Genomic DNA, 25,153 nt, shown 5'->3' on the forward strand with positions numbered 1-25,153 from the left:
GAGATGGCTGTGGCTTTTCAGCTGCCACCCCTGTTTAAAAACACTGAACTGGGGCAGATACTACTCCGAGTCAGGCGGCAGGCATTCTCCACTTGCCCGTCATTCCAGCTGACGTTCGCTTTATCTGCGATCTGCCTGGGCCGGCACAGTGCAGGGCTGCGCAGTCTGACTGCGTGGCTGTGTGTACAGATGGACGCTGGCCACGAGCCGAGGACAGCGAGAGGACGGGGAACCAGGCTCCGTGCAGAGGAAGTGGCGTGAGGCACGGCGGCAGGACTGCGGGCGGAGGAGGTGCAGGTCCAGCGCTCGGCCAGGGCCCCGCTGGGAAATCCGCCTGCAGAGAGAGGGTGCCAGGCCCCACCTGGGCACGCCCAGCCCGGCACACTGTGGCGGGAAGGAGAGCAAGCATTTCAGACGGAGGACACGTGAGCGGCTGCTTCTGCACACTCCACGGGCCAGGAGCTTGGGGCTCAGGAGACTCAGACAGGGAGGGCGTGGCAGCGAAGCTGGGTCCTCTGCGGCTACTGCTGGCGATACGATGGCTCAGACACCAGCGTGGCCGTGACTCTGGGCAGCAAGCCCAGGTCTCAGCGTGGAGATCTGCTGTCCCGTTCCATCCGGGCACAGGTCGCTAAGGGGCCAAGGTTGCCTGTGGCAGGTGGGAGGGACTCCTACCCAAGGTCAGCAACTTCAGATGTCAGATTAGATTTCATCAGTCTCACCTGACATTCGGAGATGGCCTACTTGAAGGGGGCCATGCAAAATGATCTCTTTTTGTTGCTTAGTTTCTTTTAAAATTAGTGTATATTTGTGATGCACAACAATTACATTCATCTTGGGGAACCGGAACACAGATGTATTGCATCTTAATCATTTTTCCTTCCGCTTCCCCTCCCAGGCCTCCCGTCTCCCCCGAACCCCCTGTGAAATAATATTTTAAAACAACAAATTATGTTTTGCCAAGGATATCTCACTGGCATCCTCACCCCATTCTGGAGCCCAATCCCACCCCTAGCTCAGCTCAGAGCGTCACTGTGAACCTTACGCTAAAAATTAGAACGCCTTCACTGAAAACTTCTTCACAGAACAAAGAACTCACAGTGACGTGCATCGGGACTGCTGCCCCCACTTCTTGTGCCTCCCGTGTCCCCATGCTGGCGTGTGCCCTGCCTGGGGTGGAGGGGAAGATCAGGCCTTTGAGTTGCGCATGGAGCTGGGTAGGAAACCACTGCTTAGGGCTTTGAAGCAGCCGTGCTGAGCAGAGCTGCTTGGTCACTGAGCCCTGGCGATCTGTCTCCCAGGGGTGCGTGGCATCCTGGACGTGTTTTCCACCTGGTTCCAGCCAAGCCTTGCGTTCCGGGCCCTCCGACAGTCAGAGCACATGGCTGTCTAGAATACTGAGGGTGGCAGCCGGATGGGTGCCTGGCATCTGGGACTACTTTCTTCCCAGTGGGTCTTTCAATTTGAGGTTTCCAAAAAAAAAAAAAAGACAAGACTTCATTGATTCATTTAATGTGTTTTCACCAAAAATATTAAAGCAGCATTTTTGTTTCTCTGTTTTGTTTATTTTATCCAAGACTCATAGTAATGAAGACATTTGAAATCATGAGACAGTTTACGTGTAAGTGTGCATGTATAAATGGAAACAAATTTCACAAAATGGTATTTTTACTACATATGATGATAAATTTTACTGGTCAAGTGCCAGTCGAGGTGCTGCAGCAAATGTATTTCTTAGATGTGACTAACATTTAGATCAGTAGGCTGAGCAAGCCAACCCCCTCTGTAGCGGCAACAGGCAGCCTTGGACCAGTTGAGGCTTTGAAAGACTGAGGACAGGAAGGATTCGGTCCCTACACCGTCTCTGGACATAAGACTGCAGCTTCAACTTCTGCCAGAATTTCCAACTCCATACTCAAATGAGCCAACTCCTTAACGTAAAAACCTCTCACTCATTGAAACAAAGTCCCAGCGAGACAAAGCTCAGTCTAACCCAAGTGTGGGATGGCGCAGTGTGCGTGGGATACACTTTGGGAAAGTGGGCTCCTCCGTGGCTTGTCATCAGCCCTATTGCACCATTTAGTGAGTCACAGTCTGTAAAGACACAGGCCTGCAGGCGTGATAGCCTGTCCCTTTCTGCTAAGGAAAGGAGCCCTTTCTTTTGGTGCCAAGCCATGATGATTGGGGTGAGCTGATTCCACCCCTATTGGCCTTCTGTCTAGGTGGCGCTGTGGAAAGGAGGAACCATTCAACCCCAGGTAGTGGCCCTTGGGGAATGATGGCAGCATAAACAAAACAGGCAGAAGTGAGCGCTGCAGTGCTTTATACAAGCAACTTAAAGCAATGGCTATGACCCTGAACGTTTATACTGAGAAATGTGTTTATTTCTGTCTAAGCCATTACACTGCATTTTTGTTTTTCTTTCTTGTTTTTTCATTTAAAGAGCACATAACCAGTTTGGATTTCAGTCAGAAAACAGACAATATGATGTTTGTGAATAGGCAGATATTTTTATTCTATCTGGCAACCAAAAGTGGAGAAAATTTCTTTCACTTGCTGCTATAAATGAAGGTCACTGGTAACTGAATTAAATCTTTCAATAAGTTGGCTTTCAAAGAAAATTGAGCCAGTTGGACATTTTCTATGTCACAAAACAAAATGATGGTAAGAATCCAACACAGGAACACAGAGCAGAGTTCTTTTCAACTCTAAAGACCTATGCAGAGGTCTGTCACGTTAATCTGCAAGTTGGCCTCATTCAAGCTTAGGAAGAATTCCTATTTAAATCAGAAAAAATATAAGAATTCTCTCTACCCCCACTACTGTACAGCATTGTTAAGAAATTACTATTGATCCAGCCAGGGAAATAAAACAGGCGCATAAGAAATCAAAAAACAGAGGTAAAATTATCCTAATTTGTGGTTGAAATGATTGTCTACCTGGAAAACTCAAAGACAGACAATTGGAAAACTGTTATAAAAACAGAAGAATCCAATAAGTTGTCTAGGTACAAAATTAATATATTGAAATCATAGCCTCTATATAGCCAAACAACAGTCAGTAGAAGTCAATAGCTTAAAAAGATACAACAAATCCATATGAAGAAAATTTTAAATATCGAATTGAGGATCACAGAGAAAATCTAAACAAATACCCATATTTTGAAAGAAAATATCCACGTCACCTCTTGGAAAGTTAATGTATAAATGTAATGTAATCTCAACGGACCCAGCATTTAACTTTTCATTCCACCATGAAAGACAGGATATCTTGAAAAGCCACGTGCTACACACCCTAAAAGTGCTGGATAAAAACTATTTGAAAACCATCAATTTAAGAAAAAACAGAATAAACTGATGTGAAGTAGTGAGTTGATATTATGGCTAACTTGGGGTAGAAAAGCTGAGCGAGAATGAAGGAGAGATTACTGGTGTCTATAGCCACGAACTTGGCAACTTCTAGGGGGTCGGACAATTCCATGGGTGTCCACACCAGCAAACGGGAAATCTGGACTGTACAGGGCTGCAGTTAGACAGAATGTCTTCCCCAACACTCAGTGATTTGGATAGAATAAAACTCCTCCTTCGATAATTTATAACCGCAGGCTTCCGCCTCACAAACACCTAGTATTAGCATTCATGCTGCCGAGATAGTCTGAGAAACTCCAAGAAAGGTAGTTATCGCCAACAGTGGCCTGAGCTGGAGAAATTCTGTCAGCACCCGGCAGACCCTCTGGGATAAGGCCACTCTGTGAGGTCATGTCTGCTGGAGCACACAGAATTCCCACAGTTGGACACCCAGAGACAAAATGAGACAAAATGAGACAAAAATGCACTGTGAGAACAGGCTGACAGACACATCACACTATAAGAGTAAGGACTTACGCCATGGGCTGAGCATCTCCTCCCAAAACACACCTGTTGAAGTCCCAGCCTTTGGTGCACCTCAGATAGGTCTCTATTGGGAAACACCATGTACTATAATACACTAAAAGGACAGAGATGGTGCTAGAAATCTGTTTAGAATATTAAAAAGAAACAACAGAATAACAATTCTGGAGAAAAGAAAAGGATTCGGGCTCTGAGAGCAAACAGAGAAATAAACATTCAAGGAAATACTTTTGAAGAAGGAAACTGTAATCTCCAGGGAGGAGAGGGACATAGAAAACAACGTCAAGCAAAGGTATCAACTTAGGATCTGTTATACAAAATAGATGCTTAAAAGTGAGGGCTATTTAGGGGAATGGAAAATGACATGGAAAACAAGGCACTGAACAACTTAACATGTAAAATAAGCATTGCATGAAAGTTTCCTAAGATCTTTGTATTTGGGGTGGAAGATGGGTTAATTTTGCTCAGATTTTTAAGTCATATCTTAAAAATTAAAGTATAACTACTAAATGTACAGATGGTGACTATGTAATGAGTCTCATTGCAAAATAAATAGAAAAAAGGAACAAAATAAAATAATAAATCTAGACAAACAAGGAAAAAAGGTTCGAGCAACCACAGTTCCAACAAGGGAATAGTTGTGAGCAGGGGGCTACGTCCCTCCCGAGTGGCAAATGTTTTGTGCTCCTCAACTGAGGGGACAGTGGGGTGACCAGATGTGCGTCTCAGGGCAGCGCTGTGCTCTCACGGCAGAGGCCCCGCCAGCAGGCAGCCAGGGGTGGGAGACTGGGCCACGGGGAGGGGCCAAATGGTGTCCATCCTCTTTTATTCTTCCCCCATCTGAAAAATGCAAGCTGTCCTTCTTGGTTATTGGACACTGCGCATCTATGCACAACGGATATTCCAGCTGTGCTGTCCATCTGGGGCTGATGTTTTCCAGGCTGTGCAGAAAACACCTGGAAAACCAGGAATCATAGTAGAGACCCGTACTAAAAGTGAAGATGTATAATTCCCAAGGGTGCCGCAGGTGCTAGTTACAAAATTTGTATTTTCCACCTAGGCTTTTCCTTTGGGCTCTTCCATGAAGGAAGATCCCATGAAGGAGCAGGGGTCTTTTGCCCCTTGATCTCACATTTCTCTAGTTAATCACATGAAGGTTTGTACTATGATCCAATCCTGTAGGATTATGTTTTGCTTTGCATACACATTTTCTCTATTAAGCACTCTTTGATTCTGAAACTTCCCAGTTTATTGTTTTCTCCACTAATCACCTTATAAGTCCGTGGGGATAGAGCCCATCCTTCCCATTAGTAGTCCACCCTCCACCCCAAATAGGGCAACCTACGGCAGGAACTTAAGCTAAGCTTGCTGAATTTCCTTGAGACTATTTAACGGAATGCTTATGGAATTAGTTTAATCTTATGGAATTGCTTTTAGTCTTTTCCACTCCTAAACTTGGAATTACTCTCTTATTATATCTTTGCTCATGGTCACTTTTGGCCACCTGGAAGCTGGGTATACTTTCACCAAAGAGTGGAGAGGAGAGAGAAGAAGCAACATCTAAAGTTAACAGAGAGAGTGGGAGCTGCAGGAAAAAACAGTTAATAAAGAAACTGGAACTATTATTTTCAACTATTTTAGAATATTCACAGAGTCTCCCACCATGTTCCTTAGGACCATCCGTGAAGAACTGAATAGAAGAAGACTAATTCCCCAGAGACCTGAGGTGGCAGGAAGGCGGCCCACAGCTCCGTAGACGCCAGGTGGCCAACCTCCTTTAAGTGGATATTTTGTTTGTTTTCTGTGGACCACTGAGGCTGGCTCTGGCCTACTTCAAGCTGACTCAAATGTCTTCTCTGTGGAGCCTTCCACGATGCCTGCCAACACCGAGTCACTGAGTGTCCCTTTGATTTCCTTCACCTCTCCCTCTGTGGAGCCGGTCACGGTGCCTCTGTGAGTGCTCAGCTCTCACCCTGGCCTGGCCAGTGTGCTCGGAGGGAAGTGGGGATGGTGACAGACGCTTCCACTCGGCACGATGGTCCCACACTGACCACGGCATCCACGGCTTACACAGTATCTACTGCTGAGCGCCATGCATACATCACACATTCTGTCTTTGCCTGGTCCTCACAATGCAGCTACTGTAAACCTTTCACAGAGAAGAAAACCAAAGCTCAGAAATATTAAAGGAACCTCCCAAGGAGCCAGCCAGGAAGTGATGAGGCCTCCTCACTAGGATACAGTGATGCTTATGAAGCCTCACTGTGCACCAGAATCTCCACGGAGCTGGCTGAGGGTGTAGCTCTCCAGGCCCGGGTCCCCAGGGGACACTGAGTCAGTGGGCTTGGGGAGGCCCAAGGCGGGCACTTACGCAGCTCCACACGCTCTCCAGGCAGTGCTGATGGACTGTCCAGAACCGTGGCTGTCGCCTCTACACAACAGCAATGAGGGCTTTGCTACCATGCGCTGGGTGCTCAGTCTATGATGGTGAATAAGAAACCACAGCGTTTGCTGACATTTACACAGAGCAAAATGTGACATTCTTCATTTCTGTCTCCATAAGGGGAAAGATGGCGAATTACAATGTTGAGACTGACTTAGGTTCCACTGTATTAAACAATAAACAAATTCAGCTGGGTTCTCTCTAGCATTCAGTGCCTGACTGTTTCCCAAAAAGCGGAGCACAGCATTATTTTCAAAGACATTTGATTATGCACTCCGTTCTTTTTCTCAGCACCGCCTTGAAATGTCACCAGTGTCCTTGTGGTCAGCTCCACGTGGCCATGCCTGCAGGTCTTAAATCCACTGTTGCCCAACAGCAGGGCTGGATGTCAGCTTCCTTTTGGAAATAAAAGCCATTCCCTGACTCTTCCAACATTTCAACTTTCCTCCCTATTTCACAGTTCATGAAGCACCGCTATGACGCAGAGGGCTTTTTTATTTAAGAGGAGATATGAGACAGCAGCAAGTCTTTTGCACCTCTCGATTGTTTACTACTTCCCACAAGCCATGAAACGGTAACTGTGCCACAGAGCTCTTCTGCTAAACACTGCCCTCCTCCGGTACCATCTCACCGGGCAGCTGGCTCGATCCACCAGACCCAGGTTAATCTATGCATCATGCAGCTCCTCAGCTGCATCTCGACGGATCTGACAATCTGTGTGCGCTCCGGGCAGAGTCAGAGTCCTGGCCTGGGACTTGGGACATGCAGAGGTCAGCGGCTCGGCGTCTGCCCTCCAGCACACACCAGGTACATCTTGCTCAGAGTGCTCACTGAGGACGGGACCGAATACGGGGCCACATTAAACATTCAGGGTAGGAGAGATCCCTTTGCAGGAGCCACAGGGCTTCCCAGGCATCCACCTGCCTGTCCGCTCCTGTCAAGAACTGACTGGGTTTAACACCAAAGAAGAGGAACCTGTGCCTCCAAGTGGCAGCATCATATTTCCAGGAACAAAATCCCATTCGGGAGTTAGCAGCCCCAGGGTCGGGCTGAAAGGGTGCGAGTGAGTCTGTCTGCGTCCAGATGTTATTATTATTATTTTTTGTGTGTGCTGGGGATCGAACTCGGGACTTTGCGCTTGCAAGGCAGGCGCCAGATCGGATGTTATTTTTATCATCTGAACAACACACGCCGGTTTAAACCAAAGGAGGTAAAATCATGAGAGCACGTGTTTCTCCTTCCTCATTTGTCTTCTTCCTTTCCTCCCCTTGCTTCCTTTGCTATAGTAATAAAAAAGGTCTCTGAAAACTAACTGTTCTTTTAAAAGTGGCCTCTCAGGTCATCCCCAGAATGCACCATGTGGCACATGACACTGTTTATCCACACCCCATCAGTTGGGTGTTTTTGGACGACACAAACCCTCGTAGGAGTAGAAAAAATATACTAGGAAAGAAAAGTTCCTACACAACTCCAGGTCCGTCATGATTCAAAGCGATGACCTAACAGTACATTTAGGGTAGGGCTGCAGATTTCCCTTTCCATAAAGAGTAGAAAAATGAGATAGATGCTTGTAGTGGCTGATGGTTTTGATGATTATCTCACCCAACACTGACGCTAAAAATTAGCTTGATCTGTAGTCCTGGTTTGAGGAAGGAAAATGAACAAACAACAAAACTTCTTTAAAATTACACAGCACGCAGCACTCGTATTTTCATAAAATCACTTAAAACCAGAAAGGGCAAACTAATGGCCGCAGTGCTGAGGAGCAGCCTTCGCATCAACAGTTTGCAGAGTAGTTTTTACTCTCCACAGTGGCACCGCCTTCTGACAGAATCCCGACAAGCACCATGACCACGAGGCGCCCCCAGCATCACGAGGAAGCGCCCTCCCTCCCTCCCTCTCTTCCGATGGGGGGCAGCCACCTCTCTCCGGTGGTCCCCGCCTGGCACATGGGACACGTTCACACATTGATCAAACAGCATCGGGTGCTGAATGATGTAAACCGAACGAGGTCTTTGGAATCTTACAGGAAGCAGTGGATGCAAAGTCACTCTATAAAGCACCCAGCGAATATTCAGTTGTAGCATTCCAACCTGTGTAATTCTTACAGTGGAGACACCAAAGAGCATTTCTGTGGGATGAGACATTGGAGTCTTCACTTCCAAATCTAATTCAGTACCATACATAAAGCCCTAGACTGTATTTCACAGAAAGCAATGTGTTACTGCCCTCTGACTTTCCAGCAAAAAGACAGTTCTGAGCTTAGAGGCTGATACACACTGAGCAAAGACTGAATTAACATGTAAAGCTCATGAGAACTAGTAGTAGAGTAGCACCGGTATAACGTTCTGAAGGAACCTACCCTGCTCAGTCTCCTGAGCATCAGGATGAGCTGCCTGGCTGGTCAGGTCTGGGTGGCCCACCAGCACTCCCCACCTCATTCCCAGTTCAGGGCTCCTCCAGGTCCCAGCCTGTGGGTTTGGGGCTATTGTCTAAAGAAGGGGAGGCTGCCGAGCTGAGCCATGTAGGATGAAAGTGAAAGAAAGAATACAGTGGGACCCAAGGGGAGGGCCACAGGACTCTAAGGTAGATTTTCCTATACTGCTAAGGAATTGTCTTTGAAGACAAATCCAAAGAAGAATCTAAAAATGCAACACAGCAGCATACGGAATGAAGGCACAATTGCCTAGAGGGTTACTAAGAAAAGCAGTATCACCTGAATATATAGGCACAATACTCCAGCTATGCAAGGCTAATGGCTATTCTTGAATGAGGCCAAGCGTTTCGAGGCTTTAAGCTTTTGCACATGCTCTCCCTGTAAACCAGAAGGTCTTCTCTACCTCATTTTTAAAATGCAGGCTAAGATCTTTCTTAGCCTCCCAGGTCAGGCTGGCTGATTCCTGCCTCTGGGGTCCTACGGGTTTGATAAAGGAATACACGACAGCAACACACCATTCTATATTTGAAATTCCTGGTTTCTGTGTTTGTCTTCCTCATTGTCTGCGAGCTTCTAGAGAACCTCTTTTTTTCTCCAGTCTTGATCATTCCAAACAATTACCTAAAACCAACTCCTTCTCTTACATTCATATCACACCTGTCTTCTTTACGGCACTTGTCACTTTACGGCACTTGTTTACACACACACACACACACACAATCCCGGTGGTGTGGAAGCTGCTATGCAACTCAGCACCTGTCTGTTCTGTTTCCCACTGCAGTCCCACTCAGTCCCTATACTTGCTGGGCACCTTGCAGGTAATCAAAACGTATTTATCAAATGAATTAATTATAGGTGGCCAGTAATATTTAGCAAATGGATAAACAAAGGACTGACCACATATTTTAGTCTTTAAAAGGTCATGGAATTATTTGTAAGTAAAAATATATTCCTCCTTTTAAAGATGATAAGTAAACAGACAATAGATTCGTGTGATAGTTCTGCTTTGGTCTTATGGCTGTTGGGCTCTGGATAAAATTACTTTTGGCCCCAGTTGTTACTCAGAATGAAGCCTTGAAGCTTGAAGTGGAGGAAAAACAATGTGAGGAAAGATCAAATGGTGGAAAAGCCCATGCCACCAGAAGACGGTTTCTGCATTTCTGAGGTCTACTCACCCAGAATGACATCAAGCACTAAGCGAAACGGCCAGGAAACTGCTTCAAATGCATTAGAATATCTAGCAATTATTTCTAAATTTCTTGTTTGTCATGAGAAAAAGTAGAAATAGAAAAGGGAGAAGATAACAAAATACACATGTATTTATTTTGGGTTTGTTTCTACAAAAGCCATCAAGAACTCCGAACTTCCCACAAATACTTCTTCTTTCAATTTCTGGTCTTTTCCACAGAAGACAATGACAAGAATGACGAAGATATGATTTCATGCCTTTGCTAAAAGTTAATTTTATGTTTAGCTACAGTTGCCTTATTTGATGAAGTCTACATAAACCCTAAAGGAAAGGTGTTTTTGTACCTCACGGCTGGCTGGCTGTGGGGTTATTTCTACAAGAGTGCGAATGAGGTCTTGGTGTCCGTCATCCCATGTACCACGACCTTCACGTCCCACTTACAGAGCAGCCGGGACTCACTTTCACTACAGCCTCCTTTCTAGGCACCAAGTTACATGCTGTTTATTTAAGAACTTTCTCTATGAAATTAAACCGTGGACCACCAAAGTCCCACTCAGAGCTTTTCAAATCTTTCCTCTTAGTGAAACCTGGCCAAGCCTGGGTTTTCCCTTCAGCTTTACCCTGGAGACCCCAGTTCACGCTGTTCTTTCTCCCTCCCCAATTTTGGCAGTTTTACTGTTGCGTATACATTTTGATTCCCCATTACATTCTGTTTGTACTTTACCACACAGAGATCTTTGGTCTTCATGGACTTAATGGGCTCCGGTGACTCTGAATGCGTGGCCTGCAGCGTGTGTAGCTTTGCTCAGAGCTGGCTGTGATGTGCGCTGTGCTGGGCCAGGGAAGCCTGACTCCCTGCTCACATGGCCCCGTCACGAAGGCGCTGCTCAGCTCCCTCCCAGGGAAGTCAGCAGAGGCACATCCTCCGCACACCTACCCTCGATTTCTTCTTGGAACATGGCCTAAAAAGCCAGTGGTGGTATTGATCACGGAGGCTCTCAGAAAGTGATAGTTCTAGTCCAGAAGACAGAAGTCAGGCGTGGATTAAAGTTTTATTATTGAGTTGAGCTCTATAAGTCAAAATTTTAGCGAAAGGACCACGTAAGCTCTCTTCACTGTACTTCCTAGGAAAAGGACGGGTAGACATTTAGCAGCATTCACAGATGCAGGGACTTCTAACAGCCCTGCACAAAGGGTTTCCTTTCCAATAAGATGTGCAAACCGGAGATCGAGGCCTCGTCTGCTGCACTGCCTGTGTGGGAGGCCACCTGCCAGCCCGGTGCCACATTCCACAGAAAAGGCCTCCTGTGGGTACTAATGTCTCTTACACACACCAACCAAGGATTCGAGACTTGAATAAGCTCACAACAAGTCACTAACAGGTAAATCAGAAAGTGGGAATCAAGCACTAGGTCGACTCACCCAGGGCCATGCTCTTCTCACGTAAGGCTGCATTTCAGCCCCACCACGCTTCCCACCGTTTTCCTGCTCACTCACCAAGTTCTTACTGGGCTCCTTTGACGCCAGCCTTATTTCCAGGACCCTCAAACTCACCTAACCAGAATGCTTGGGCCCTGCCTTCCACAGCGGAAACACAGCCGAGCAAACTGTTTGGCGGGCCTGGCTGTACACCCACACACACCCCACCACACACAGATGCCAGGGATACTTCTGCGTTTTGTGCACTGACACTGCTGACTGCAGGTCAGCTCAGTGTGTGTGGGAGAAGAGGGCACCCAAAGGTGAACGTCCATCTGGAGGTTCTGCGACATACACAAACACGCCTACGAACTCCGTCCACCCATAGCCAGGCCAGTGCATTGTTTCTAGTGCCTCTGACAAAAGTCCCATTGGTTCGTGGTGTTTTTCCCTCCTTTACACCCATCAGTGGGGGGACCAATGGCCAATAAAGCAGCACCGCAGGTAGACGGCTAATTAACTCGAGAAAGAAGATGTAGCAGAGCATGCGGAGAACCTGCAGTGGGGAAGAGGCAGGCAGATCAGAGTCTACACCACAGGAGAGCTAGTCTGTTTGCATGCCGAGCGGGAACAAGAGAGCACAGTGAGCCACAGAGGGGAGGAGGTAGGGCAGGGACATCCGAGAGCTGGTGAACTCCACGGACACACGCCTTGTGAGCCGAAACAGAGTCTGACAGACAAATGCATAACACAGAGCACGAGTAGCTATTTTTGAAGCCTTTCGGAACTCGAGAAAAGTGTCGATTCTACTGGGGCGAGAGAGGCCTTGGCCAGTGGGTTGTGGTGACAAGAAACCACCCTTGGCTCCATCCCCTTCCTCTTCTTGATGTTCTTCAACCCTGGCTCTCTTGCGCTCTCTCTCCTTTTCCCAGAGAGCACCTCTCTACTTCCACCGTTCCTGTCTGATCCCTGCCGCTACCTCTGATCTCCACAGTCCCCGACACTCCCCTAAGAGGCCCCACTCTCCAATCACAAAGCAGCAACGGCAGGGTCCTGCCCCTGCAGAATTCTGGGTAGTCTGTCTGATAACGCTTTACCTACCTGCTGAGGTGCGCCCTGCACTGAAAGGATGACTTTTCATCTCACATCTGTTGTAAACTAGCTGCATACATACGCTCAGGAGGCATGAAATTGCTGATTGTACTGTCACTTTCTTCAGCCCCTTCTAGCTCTGGAGCTCTGTGAGAATTCAAGGTTCTGGGAGCCTGTGAACCGCAGAAGGCTGGATTCCAGTGGTATTTCCTGGGGGCAACAGAGCACCCAGAAAGCTGAGTGAAGCACTTTCATTTCCTTACTTCCAGCCTGATATTATTAACACAAAAAGGATAATAAATTCTTGTAAAATAAAGAACACTTTCCAAGAGGCCATGAATTTTCCAAGTAAAATCCCTAAATGGTGGGGTGGCAGGGTGCCTGTGTATACACGTGTGCGAGGGTGGGGCCAGGCCTGCTGCACAATTTGACTGGCTGTGTCTCAGCTGGTGAAGGCAAGTCCCAAGCATTTTGGCTAAGGTGAACTTGGGGTACCTAGAAATAAGGCTGGGGTCAAACACACCCGGTAGGAACTTACTGAATGAGTACAGATGAAACGGGGATTACGGGAGATCCAGCATCACACACGGGGAGGAGGACGGGTCTGGATAGGGAACCGCCTAGAGCCCCACGCCCACATTCACGCTCCAGCACTTCCGGTGGAATCCAGCTGAAACTGGCCTTCAGCTGGGACCTAATCTTTGCCTCCTTCCTTCTTTCTCTTCCCGCTCCACTAAAATTTCCTCACAGGATGCTCCAAACAGCATCCCTGAGAAAATCACCTCAGAAAATCTCCTCAGACACTGCCTACAGAAGGCCCAATGGTCACTGTTAGCCTAGAATTTCATGGTGCTCTGGCATCTCTGAGCCTCACAGGGTCCCAAAGGCTCCACCCCATCCATGCGAAGTTTCCACGCAGCCGCAGGAGGCCAAGGGCTCCACATGGCCCTCAGCCTGATGGGATTTACTCCCACCACAGCCCTCTGGTTCCTGCAGCCCCTGCCGTCCACGCTGTCTCCGACTGTCACTGTCGTCTGTCCAAGGTGGGTATTGTGTATGCACAGCCAGCTCAGTCTGTGTAGGCTGGGGAATCCCTCACTCGGCAATGCAGTGAGAAAGAGGTGACCAGGCAAGTCACATAATGGAAACCCACAGGAGAACCACTTTTTCTTTACTAGAGCCGGGTAGGTAGCTTTGCTATAAGACATCTGCTTTATAAAGAAGGGCAGTCTCTAAAGTTCAATAAAGTAAAACTAAGTTTCACAGTCAAGGAGCCATGAGCCAGGCATGGAGAACTTTTATCTTGAGCTCTGTCACCTTCTCTGGTGGCACTGAAATGGGCCCCCGTGCAGCTGTGAGCCAGCTGCCAGGGTGAGATGTCCATGTCCCCAGTGCTCTCACCTGGGCAGCGCTGATGCCTGCACCTCAGAGAGAACGACTCAGGGAACTGCGCCGTGAAGCTGCACAGAACAGTGGCCCTATCTGAGCTCTTTCACCAAGGCTGTTCCCATGCAAAACCTCTGCTGCTTCACCAGACAGCATGGAAGCTGGGGACAATGTGATTTACTACACACAGGCACATTTACTTTAAACACTTGTAGCAAAAGACTAACAGGAAGCCACCCAAGCCCTTGCCAGGTTTTCCTCTGTCTTGTTCCATCTTGGAGGTGATTCATTCAGGGACTCCATGGCTGCTTTTTAAAGTAACCCAACAGGCCTATTAGCACTTAATTGCATTAACAGCCTGAGTTTCCTAGCATAACCAAAACAGCTCAATTTAAGGGATGATGCAAACCAGGGCTGGCATGCACAGTGGCTCTATTTCTATCTTTTATCAGACGGAGAGTTTCCTCAGGTCAGAAACTATTTTCTCCCTGGAGGAAATGGTGGGAAATTCCAGCTTAGGTGATTTGTAGGCAGATAGTAGGGCTGATATATTTAGAGAGCCCAGAAATACTATTCTATTCATTACACTGTCAAGATCTTGATTACAGCCAGCCTGCTTTACTCTAGCCAGGGCTACTTTACATTTACCCTTGAGATTCTTTTTTTAGATTCTTTTAATACAGAGGGTAAGGCAGCTAAAGAATGAAATTACTTTGTAATTAGTTACCTGGAATTTGGGGGGGTATGAATAAATCACTGAAAAGTATAGGTGGCACTAACTGTGAGAAAACAGAGCATATTTATGCATTGTATATGTAGAGAGAGATCTACAAGTTTGGGATGGGTGGATGGATGGGTGGATAAATGAACACATGGATAGGCAAAACGGATCAGGCAGAAAGTAGACAGACTGGTGACAGACAGGCTGAGATGGAGACATAAGCAGTACTGCCCTTGTACAGTTGGTGCTGGACAGTAGTAACGACTCTGAAAGCTGCACTCTCACAAATGGTTATAATAATCAGCTGGAAAAATTAGAATTGTTCCATGACCTTTAAAGTTTTTAATCAAAATATTACAAACTGTCTTACTGTCAGCGATTGTGTAGAGAAATGAAAATTATACTAAAATTAATGTTTATTTGGCAATCTATAGTTTAAATATCAGAAAGACTGGAAATTAAATTGGTCTATTTCCTTGTTAAAAACATTGACCCACAGAACTTCTTGAACACAGCTTTCTGTTTTTTGGCCTCCTATAACTCATAGAACAGAACAAACACCTTTTCTACGCCTTGGCGGACTGTCACACCCTCACTAAGCTGGGCCAGTCAGCAACACCTGCCCTCTGTGCTTTCGGTGGCATGAAATTCCTCTCACTGTTCCTCCTCTGCAGCCTCCTCCCTTCTGGTCACCGCCATTCTCTTGTGTATGGTGCAAGGCTGCCTTCGCCAAACTCTGTTGCACACCACCAAGCTCCCGGGGCAGCCAGCCAATACAAATGCTCCTGCGGCCCACAATTTCTTCTATAATTCCACTGATGTTGGATGCAGAGTTCATTTCCAGCATTATTACTTTGTACTTTTATTGTACTGTTGGCTTTGATGGACAACATCCTCTTCCCATATCTGTTCTTGTAAAATGTCATATAGATCTGTCACTGGGAGACAGACACAACTACAAACTCTGTTGTCCATGTATGGACTGGCTAAGGGCTGTGTGGTGACCAATCACCCACAGGCTTTGAAAGAAAGCATGTGACTGGTCACAAGTCAACATGAACATCTACTAGCTACACAGCAATTGGTCAACTGACGAGCTGGCAACCTTTTGAACTTTTATTCACGTTATATCTACCATGGCTTCTGAAGCTCCTAGGTAATGAGAATGTGCAAAGCAAGGGCAACTGTGCGCGCGCGCGCGTATGTGTGTGTGTGTGTGTGTGTGTGCATGCGTGTACAGATTGTCTTCCCTTAACCTGTTCTATCAAAGATGACTTCATTCTCTGGAAGACCTGTTCTTTGGACTTTTATAGTACAAAATTAGGAAGAAAGAGGAGAGAAGGATGGTTGTTAGTAAAGAAGGGACCTAACCAGGGAGGTCTGATGGAATGGCACTGTCTAAAATGGAAGGGAAGAAGAGAGGAGAGTCAGTGACACCTTCTCATGGGGTCAGAGAGGAAGGAAAGTGGATGAAGACATGGGATGGATATGGTGAAGGGAAAATGTGGCTCAGTGGGCTTGGCTCTTCCTTCTGTTTCCCCACTCCAGGCAGAGAATCTGAGAGCATTCCACATCTCTCAGTGCTGGCGCTGGGTCCTGGGATCTGCACAGAGGTGGATCTGGAAGCCTCACTCACTCCTTGGGCCCCTTGTCAGCTCGGCTGAGTGGAAAGTGCTGGCTTTGGACAGAGAAAGAGGTCAAACTTGGGCTCTGCCGCGCATGAGGAGAGAGCTTAGAACCACTACTCAGCCTCTCCACAGCCTCCACACAGGACTGGGATTCTGAAAACATGCTGCCTGGAACAGACTAAGCACGTGACCAACAGGAGTGACCGCATCCTTCCTCCAGGGTCACCTCTGGTGCTGCTGCTGGTGCTGGAAAGAACCAAAACCGGGGACGAGGAGCACTGAACCCCGAACTGGGTTCTCCAAGCTCCCACCTGGCCTTTGTTTTGTTGGGCTGGGGTTTTGCATTTTTAATCTGTCAAGAAATCATTTGCAAATGGGGATTCCGAGGCAAAGCAGAAAAGCACAAAGCCAACTGATTCCCTGATTCAGCCAGGCCCCCATTTGTGACCGTTTTTCTGCAAAGCCAGGGAGTCAGAACTTAGCTTGTTTTTCTCAAATTGCCTGAAATGGGCCCACTGAAAGGGTCCTAGTGCACAGATAACTGAAAAGATCCAAAACCAATGGCTGAGAAAACGTGTTTGGGGGCTTGAAGCATTTCACAGTTGGGGGTGGGGGGAGGACCCGCAGGGTCAGGTGGGGGTCACAAAGGCCTAGGGCATGTGAGGCCACTTGGGAGGAAGGCTTTTCACCGATGATGTGCGTGGGCTGTCCAGGGTGACAGTTCCCAGAGAGGAGCTGCAGGGGCTGGCATGGGTGGGGGTGTGCTCGTGCCCAGGACCATGGTCAGAGCAACAAGGGTCAGGGCTCCCCCCGCTCCAGGGCTCACTGACTTTGACCTTGCAGTGTCCATGGAAAGGCTGAGGCTCACGGAGAGCACACAGGTGAGGCAGCGGATGAGCTGCGGGTTCTTTTGAACGTTAAAGGAAAGACATAAGGACTTCACACAGCAAACGTCTACTCTAATAACCTCTGTGGTGATGCAAACTCGTCCATTCTCGGGCCCCAGATTCCTCTTCTGTAGAAGGAGAGGCTGAGTGCAGGCACTCTAAGTCTCCTGCCCTCTGATGTGGTGCAGGAAGCCTCCACCTGTCCACCGTGTCACATGTGGACCAGCCTGCCCCGCTCTGAGGAGCAGCGACAGATGTGCTCATCGCCCCCTCTTGGGTGGACCCGAACCTGCAGGCTGCCTCTGCCCGGCCTCTGCCCTTTCCCCAGGCTGCCCTGACTCAGCCTCCTCTTGGCTCCTTCCCCTTCTCTCCTAGAGTGCAGCCGGCCCCTCCTCTCCAGTCCCTGGAGACCTGGACACTTCCCGGGAGCCATTCTTCAGCTCTCCAGACTCCGTCACAGGGAAGAAAAATGCGGATGTTACAGGGAGTCAAGGAGGTTTTGGGATTTGCACTAAACAAGATTTTCGAAAGGAAGTTCATGTTATTATTTCATAGTATTTTAGTTCATGTAGATCCCACTTCTAAAAGCTTGGAATTAAATAGGATCTGTAGTCTTATAACAGAACTCTGGTTATTAATCTACAAAGGCAAAGCTTAACAGTACAGGAGAAGACCAAGGACATCAATTTAAGGTAAATCACAGCTGAACAGATATGGGATCACATTTCATATCTTTACAAATACCAGGAAAAGTCGCTGATATTTGTGATAATATAAGAAAGGCACAGGATTAGGGATTTGCCATTCATTGTAACATTTGGTCAAAAACCATTCATATTTTTCCATGTCAGGATTCAGTATTAAATACTTTTTAAAATTCCGGTATAGATTTGTTCCCTTGGATTTGATCTATGGTAATCTTTTAAGTTTGAAGATGGACACCCTACAGGACATTCTTGTTTCTAATAACTGTCCCTGATCAGCTGTTATGGATAAACTGGATAAAACAGTGGAGGAAGCTCCTGCGACGCTCACGTGCAACAGAGCGAGGTTTTGTTTGCCTTTACTACTGCTCCATGCGAGCATCTAACAACATGTCTACTAATATGCGGCATCAACCAAAGGTCTAATACACTTTATAAGTGAAAAGACGGAACGTTTGGAAGAACCAGACGTCACTAATGATGACACAGTTTCATTCCTCAGCTGTCTAAATGGTGATGGTTTCAAACACAGTTTGCGTTTGAAGAGGGGAGAAAGGGGCCTGGCCAACGACCACCCCAGTCCCTTGGACAGTGGGGCTGTGCCGCGTGCCCTCCAGATTCTCCATCCTTGGCGCCCGGGACCCTCACCCACCTTCACAGAGCACCCGTGGGTCCCCCTGGCCCCAGCTTCCGCCATCGGGAGCCACCAGCAGGACAGCAGTGGCCACAGGTAGTGGACAGTGCTTCCCCACAGCAAAAGGCTCACTGGCTTCAGGTGACTGTCGCTCCTTCCCAACCCCAGAACAGTGATGTCACGGCCACTGTCAGCCCTGGGCTCCTCTCCTTCCCTAGCCACTCCCTTTACTTTGCCCACACCTTAGGAACGATGCCTGCATTCATCCCTCCCTCCAGTCACCACTTTCGAATTTCCCACATCTCCTACTGGACCACTCGGACCTCCCAGAACCTTAACCAAGAGGGGACATTTTTCATCAAAATCAGCTCCTCTCAGGCCAGGGATTTAGCTCAGTGGTCCTGCTGCCTGCCTGTAAGCCCAAGGACCTGAGTTCAAGCCCCTGTACCAAAAAAAATCAGCTCCTCTCCTTGTTCCTCTATAGTGAACGTCTATTGCCTTCACCTTTCTAGGATTCATTCATTCTTAGCTCAGCAGCTTACTTTTCCATACAAGAACCACTCCTTTTTATCTCTCCCTGCACAAGATTTGGTGAGGCTGACCTGAGCACCCACCAGGGCTGGACACAGCCAAGTGAGCTTCGTTAGACTTCATCTCAGCATTTGCATTGGAATGACTGGGGTGAAGGGTCTCTAGGCAGAGGGAGCCAGGTGTAGGGGGAAACAGACACAGACCTTGAATTATCAGGCCAAGTCAAGAGGGCCTGGTTAGGAGACCCCAAGGCAGTGGTAGGGGAACCGAAAGATGGAGAAGTGCACAGAGCATTGGTATTTGTATCTCTGGGTCCCCCATGCCCGGGGGCCACTCTCGGATACTGTGGTTATCAGAGGCTGCCCGCCCTCTTCTTGCTCCAACTAAGCTGCGTTGTGCTTTCTGTCTTGCATCTGAAAGATTCATAACTAGTAGTCCCTATCCTAATAAAATATGTATTTGGAACGAGTAAAAAGTAGAGTGTTCAACTCTTGACTTTAAAAAAATCTATCAGTCATCTAGATTTGTGCTGCTGCTTTTATCAAGAACCCTAATTGGTAAATCCACGAAAGGCTGTCCGTAGTTCATATTTCTTATCATTTTGATTCTCCTGCTCTCAATGTTATCCCTTCGATCCTCTGGAACCATGAGAGACAACACCAGACCCAGCACCCTACTCTGAATCAACCTTTGTGGCCCAGCCCCACGCAAGCGCTGGTACAAACAGAGAACAACGGTGGAGACAGTCCAGTGCTGTGCTCAAGCAGAATTTCAGGGACCCATTTGACTGGGCTTCTCTGATGACAGATTCCTTGGCTGGAAAGCTACCATTTCTACAATCATTGTTTCCATTTACTGCCTGTTACAATGCGGCTCACGAGGAGGTCAAACTGTCCACAAAGCCACAAAGTCAAACTGTTCCCTGGCGCTTAAGGTCCAGTCGAAGGGACAGCACTCAGATGTACACACAGCAGCAGAAGCTCGCCGTTTTGAGAGGAGAAAGGTTGACTCTCAAGAGGTGGTCACAGAGAGAGCTGTACTGTCGCCAACATATCTGCCATCTTGGGAAAATCAGTCGCAGGGACGGTGTTACTGTGATGCAAACCCTCTCCCACTCGGCTGCCGCCCCGAGACAGGAACTTTGCCTTCATCCTCTGTGAATGCAGCCGTCCCTGCTCCTGCCTCCCCTGAAACGCGCTGGTTAGTGATAACATTCAGACCAGGCCGGCTGCAGAGGACGGAGGACAGACAGGCAGATGACACAAGAACATCAGCACAGAGGAACTTCGCAAGAAACCCTTGCTGTTACTATCCCAGCTACCGTGGGTCAGTTAACTCAATGATCCCTAGAGGATCGAGTGATTAACAAGCAGACCCATGAAAAATCACACACCTGCGTCTCATCAATAGCATCAACTTCCAGTCTCCCCACAGCGGCTCTGACTGCCTTTCACACAGAGCTGGGGAACTCAAATCCTCATCAGTTCGCTTCTCCATCCATTCCACAACCAGTGGCTGTGTGCGACCTGCCACGCACTGACAGCGGGTTGGGGATCAGTGTGATGAAGACAGACTCACACATGGCTCGAAAGGTGGCTGTCAGCTGGAGTAGACCAGAAACCCGGAGAGGCTGTGCATGAGAGCACTGGGCCCTGGCGAGTGACTTCGCTGGTCACGGCCGGGACCTCATGAAAGAGGACTGCACAGGAAGGAGACGTCGTCCTTACCTTTTCGGCGAGCCAGCCCAGGTGCCGAATCTCATGACCCCCAACGAGGCCCACCTTCCCCAGCTGCTCTCTGACCTCGCTGATCACGCTGGGCAGCAGGTCGCTCACGTTGGCGTGGATGGCGCTGAACCAGGCCTGGGCGGTGGCTGAGTCCTTGCTCCTGAGGGCCACCGTGTGCTTGGTGTCTGGGGAGTGGATCTCAAACTGCCTGGAGGAACAAGGAGAGGGAGGTTAACGCTGCCCCTGTGGAGCTGCTCACCCAAACCTGACCTAAGGCTTCACGCCTCCGTGGAGACCGTGCCACTGTTCATCCTGCACTCGTACACTCACGAGTCCACCCTCAGTGATGGCTCTGCTCACGCCTGGGAGCCTTGCTGTGCAACCCTTACCTGAGTCACAGAAGCTGCTTTCCCGCCACTCAGCTGATGGGCTGACTGCAGTGTTGCATCGAGACCCGTGCACTGAGCTGAGACTCACTCAGTCCAAAGAGGGCATCAACAGCACACTCCTGGCACTGCCAGAAATAAACCAAGCGAGCCATCTGCTTCAGCCTCCTGCTCAGTATTCAACTGAGAAAACTTTAGAATACAAAGATGGGATTCCATGTCCTCGGGGAGCCTTGTCTGCAGCACATGAGGCCCTGTGGTGAAGGGGGCGTGGCCTGGGGAGGGTGACAGCGGGAAAGGCGAACTGCGATTTATACCTAAAGTCAGACACCAAAGCCCGTGCGAAACTCAGAACTATCTATCACTATCACTGGAGAGGCAGGGACAGCTCTGTTTACTGAGCCTGGAGGAATGGAGAGAGTTCTAGGAAGACACTTTCCAACTTGGAAGCAATCACAGAGGGACAGGGAGTAGCACAGATGGTCCACAGAGGTCGCTGCACCCTCTTCCCACTTTGCCAGGACAGCTGTATTTTGCACCTACAGGACAGTGCCAAGCCAGGAAGCTGCCACTGGAACAGTGGGAGTGCACAGCTCTGGGCCATGTTACCACGCGCAGCTCTGAGTAAGCACGGAGCCATCCAGATGCAGAGCTGGGCTGTCATCACCAAGATCTCCCCCAGCAAGGCCTGTATAGTCACATGCCCAGCCACTGCCCACTGGGATCATCGACATGCTCTCCATCTAATATCTACCTACTATCTATCTACCTACTATCTGCTATTTACCTACTATCTACCTACTATCTACTATCTAGCCATGATCTACCTACTATCTATCTGCTATCTACCTATGTATCTACTATCTATCTACTATCTACCTACTATCTATCTACCTGCTATATCTATCTATCTGCTATCTATCTATCTACCTACTATTTATCTACCTACTATCTGTCTATCTATCTACCTACCTGGCAATCATCTATCTATTGTTTGCAGTACATAATGTTTACATTCCTTGCATTTAGTTGGTACATGTACATAACACATCTTAATTTCTTTTTTCAGTCCCTTTCTCTCCTCTCCCCATCCCTCTCTCCATCTTGATCCCCTTCTTAGTTGGAAAGATCTATCTCCTTACTTTGATCTACCATCTACCATCTCTTTCTTATTTTGGTCTTTATTTATATTTTGAGTTTCTCATATAAGAGAAACCACCGAATATTGTGGTCTCAGACTGCATTCTTTCTCCTACAAAAGACTCAGATTCATCTTTCTTTATGGCAGAGGAGTACTCCTTTATGTGTAAATACCACATTTTCTTTGTCCATTTATTTGCTGATGGACATATAAGCCAATTTCAAGATTTAACTATTATGAGTTATGCTGCTACAGACACAGGTATGCACGTGTCACTGGAATATGATGTCTGTAACTTTTGGAATGTCATCTAGAAGGGGAATAGCTGGGTGGAATGGAGTTTCCAGTTTTAGTTTTTTGAGGAATCTCCACATTAATTCCTACAGTAGTTGTACTAGTTCAGTTCCAACAACAGTGCAGCCTCCTCAGCATTTGTTATTTGATTTCTTGATGACAGCCATTCTTTCTGGGTTAAGACAGACTCTCAGTGTTGTTTTATTTGCATTTCTCTCATGGCCAGTGATACGGAACATTTCTCCATGCACATACCTGGATCTGTATTTCTTCATCTGAGGAGTGTTTATTCATTTCAGATTCCCGCTTTATATAGGGTCTTTAAATTTGCAGAGTCCATTATTTTAGTTCTTTGTATAGTCCAGATATTAGTTCTCTGAGAAATAGCTGGCAAAAATGTTTTTCCCATTCTGTAGGTTTTCTTTTCACTCTGTTGGTTGTTCCTTTTGCTGTGTTAATTTGATATAATCACATTTGTTGATTCTTGGTACTATTTCCATGTGCAATCAGAGTTATAACTTTTAGACAGACGTTTTATTCCAGGGAAACTATTTTATTTACTCATTCATGTGTACATATAGATAAGTATATTTATTTATTCATATTGAGAGAGAAAGATATAAGGATTGGGAAATTCAAAACTGAATAAAAATTATCCATTTATTACTTTCCTTTCATCCCTTCATAATTATGCTATCACCCACTAAGAATTTATTACATATCAGGCAAAGTTTTAAATCCTTTTATATTATTACATCTAATGTTCCTACTGGTTCTGTGACTGTTATTATTAATCCCATTTGACAGAAGAAAAAAATTAGGGTTTGGAAGAAGAGAAAGAAGTCATTTACCCAAGTCCACATGGTGAGGGCTGCTGGGATTCCAACCCATGTCCAGTAGACTTAGGAGGTTATGGATTCAGTTAGGTGAGGTGGCGCACGCCTGTGATACCCGCACTCCAGAGGCTGAGGCAGGAGGATCACTGAGAGTTCAAGGCTAGCCTGAACTACATAGAGAGATGCTGTCTCAAAAAAAATTTTTTTTAAAAGATTATGGATTCAAATCCTGTACTCAATATCTGTGCCTTAGATCGGATGACGTTCAATAGCAAGGCAACCTCTGCACACCATCTTCTCCAGCCCCCAAAGCCTCATATCCATCATCAACCTCATGGCCATCATACTACCTTAGCGCCTGAGTTGCAAAATAGCAACCGTGCAGATGGCCTGAAAGTTAGATGTTGGCATGCACCTGGCCTCGTTAACGTCCAAAGTCAGCTTTTGCAAGTAAACCTTTTAAATGACAAACTTAAATTGTAGGAAAGGAATGCCTCGGAAAGTGGTTTGCCTCTGGAGGAGTTGTAGCAATAATCAGCATTCTTTGAGAAATTTGCAAAACAGGTCTCCCCAGTTAGACTCGGAAGGTTTAACGTGGCGAAAGAAGGTCTCGCAGGTGATATCTGTCTTAGTCCAGAAGAAAAAAATATCTCCTGCCAGTTGGTGCTTTGCAAAGAAATGGGCAAACACAGTCTGGGTTTTTCTTCCTTCCTTCCAAAGTTCTTGTTCTTCAGTAGCGTCCCATGCAGAAGAAAAGCTAGGATTCCCAAAAGCATTAAAGAGCGCTCAATTTGCTTTTCAAATTATTCTACCTACAGCTGTTACTCTAGAAATTTAAAAAATGCAAATACTTCACTTATGGTATTTTCTTTTGAAGACCTGGACTTGTTTTTCAGGAAATGACAGCTGGGGAAGTAGCTTCTCCCCGGATATCACACACACACACACACACACACACACACACACACACACACACACACCTCCAGCGAAAAGGGATAAAGACTTTTGTCCGCTGGGTTGCCAACATGTCTCTAGGAGGAAGCAGATTCACAAACCAAACAGGGGCAGTCTCGTGATGGGGGGCCGCTACTTTCAGACTTTGACAGCGTCTATCACTACTATTAACTTCTAAGTGGGCTTTATAAAGTACACATGCAAACAGCAACCTGTCCAAATTGTGGGTGTGCAGCTTGAATGTGTTGTTGCAAAACAAATATATTTGTGTTGCCACCACTCGGATGAAGGGGTAGGACACTGCAAGCTTGTCGGCAGCCCCGTGTCTACTTTCTGGTGACTGTCCTCCCAAATAACCACTCCTGCAAGTTCGGCCACCATGGGCCACTTTGGCTTTGACCAGGAGGATGAGTTTTTGTCTCCTTTCATTTGTTGCAGTTGTCTGAGTGGAGGAGGATACTGGACTATTTCCGAGGCCGAGTCTGGTCCTTTTTCCTGGTGGTTTCCACGTGAGCACCTGGCAGCACCAAGGGACATCCTCAGAATGCACATCACCAGTTCCGTCCCCAGATCCACTTCATCAGGAACGATGGGTGTGGCCAGCAATCACCCTGAAGGTGAAACCAACGCCCCGCAGGTGGAGGAGGGTGATCTTCGGGCCCTAAGGCAAAGCGGTCCTAAGGGCTGGATGGGACCTGTGTACTGTGACCAGAGTGCCCCACAGCCTGCCCTCGAAGACAGGACACGGAATAGAGAGCCCTGTGGCTTTGTACAGCAGTTCTCAACCAAAAGCAGCATTCAGAAATCCTTGAATAGCTTTCTTTCTTCCTTTAACAACATCATTTAGCTGGGTA

General features: G+C 47.3%; 1 protein-coding gene across 1 annotated transcript in view; it reads right to left on the bottom strand.

Annotated features, from left to right (window-relative positions):
* Window positions 1-25,153, bottom strand: part of Sntb1 (syntrophin beta 1) — a 218,487-nt gene that overhangs the window by 60,539 nt on the left and 132,795 nt on the right. Inside the window, exon 3 of the mRNA XM_004850225.3 lies at window positions 20,689-20,896. Coding sequence (XP_004850282.1) covers window positions 20,689-20,896 — 208 coding nt within the window. The remainder of the gene's footprint in view (window positions 1-20,688; window positions 20,897-25,153) is intronic.

This window comes from Heterocephalus glaber, unplaced genomic scaffold, assembly GCF_053883595.1.
Source record: "Heterocephalus glaber isolate CG9 unplaced genomic scaffold, H.glaber_assembly_v1.0 deba00001555, whole genome shotgun sequence".
NCBI lineage: Eukaryota > Metazoa > Chordata > Mammalia > Rodentia > Bathyergidae > Heterocephalus > Heterocephalus glaber.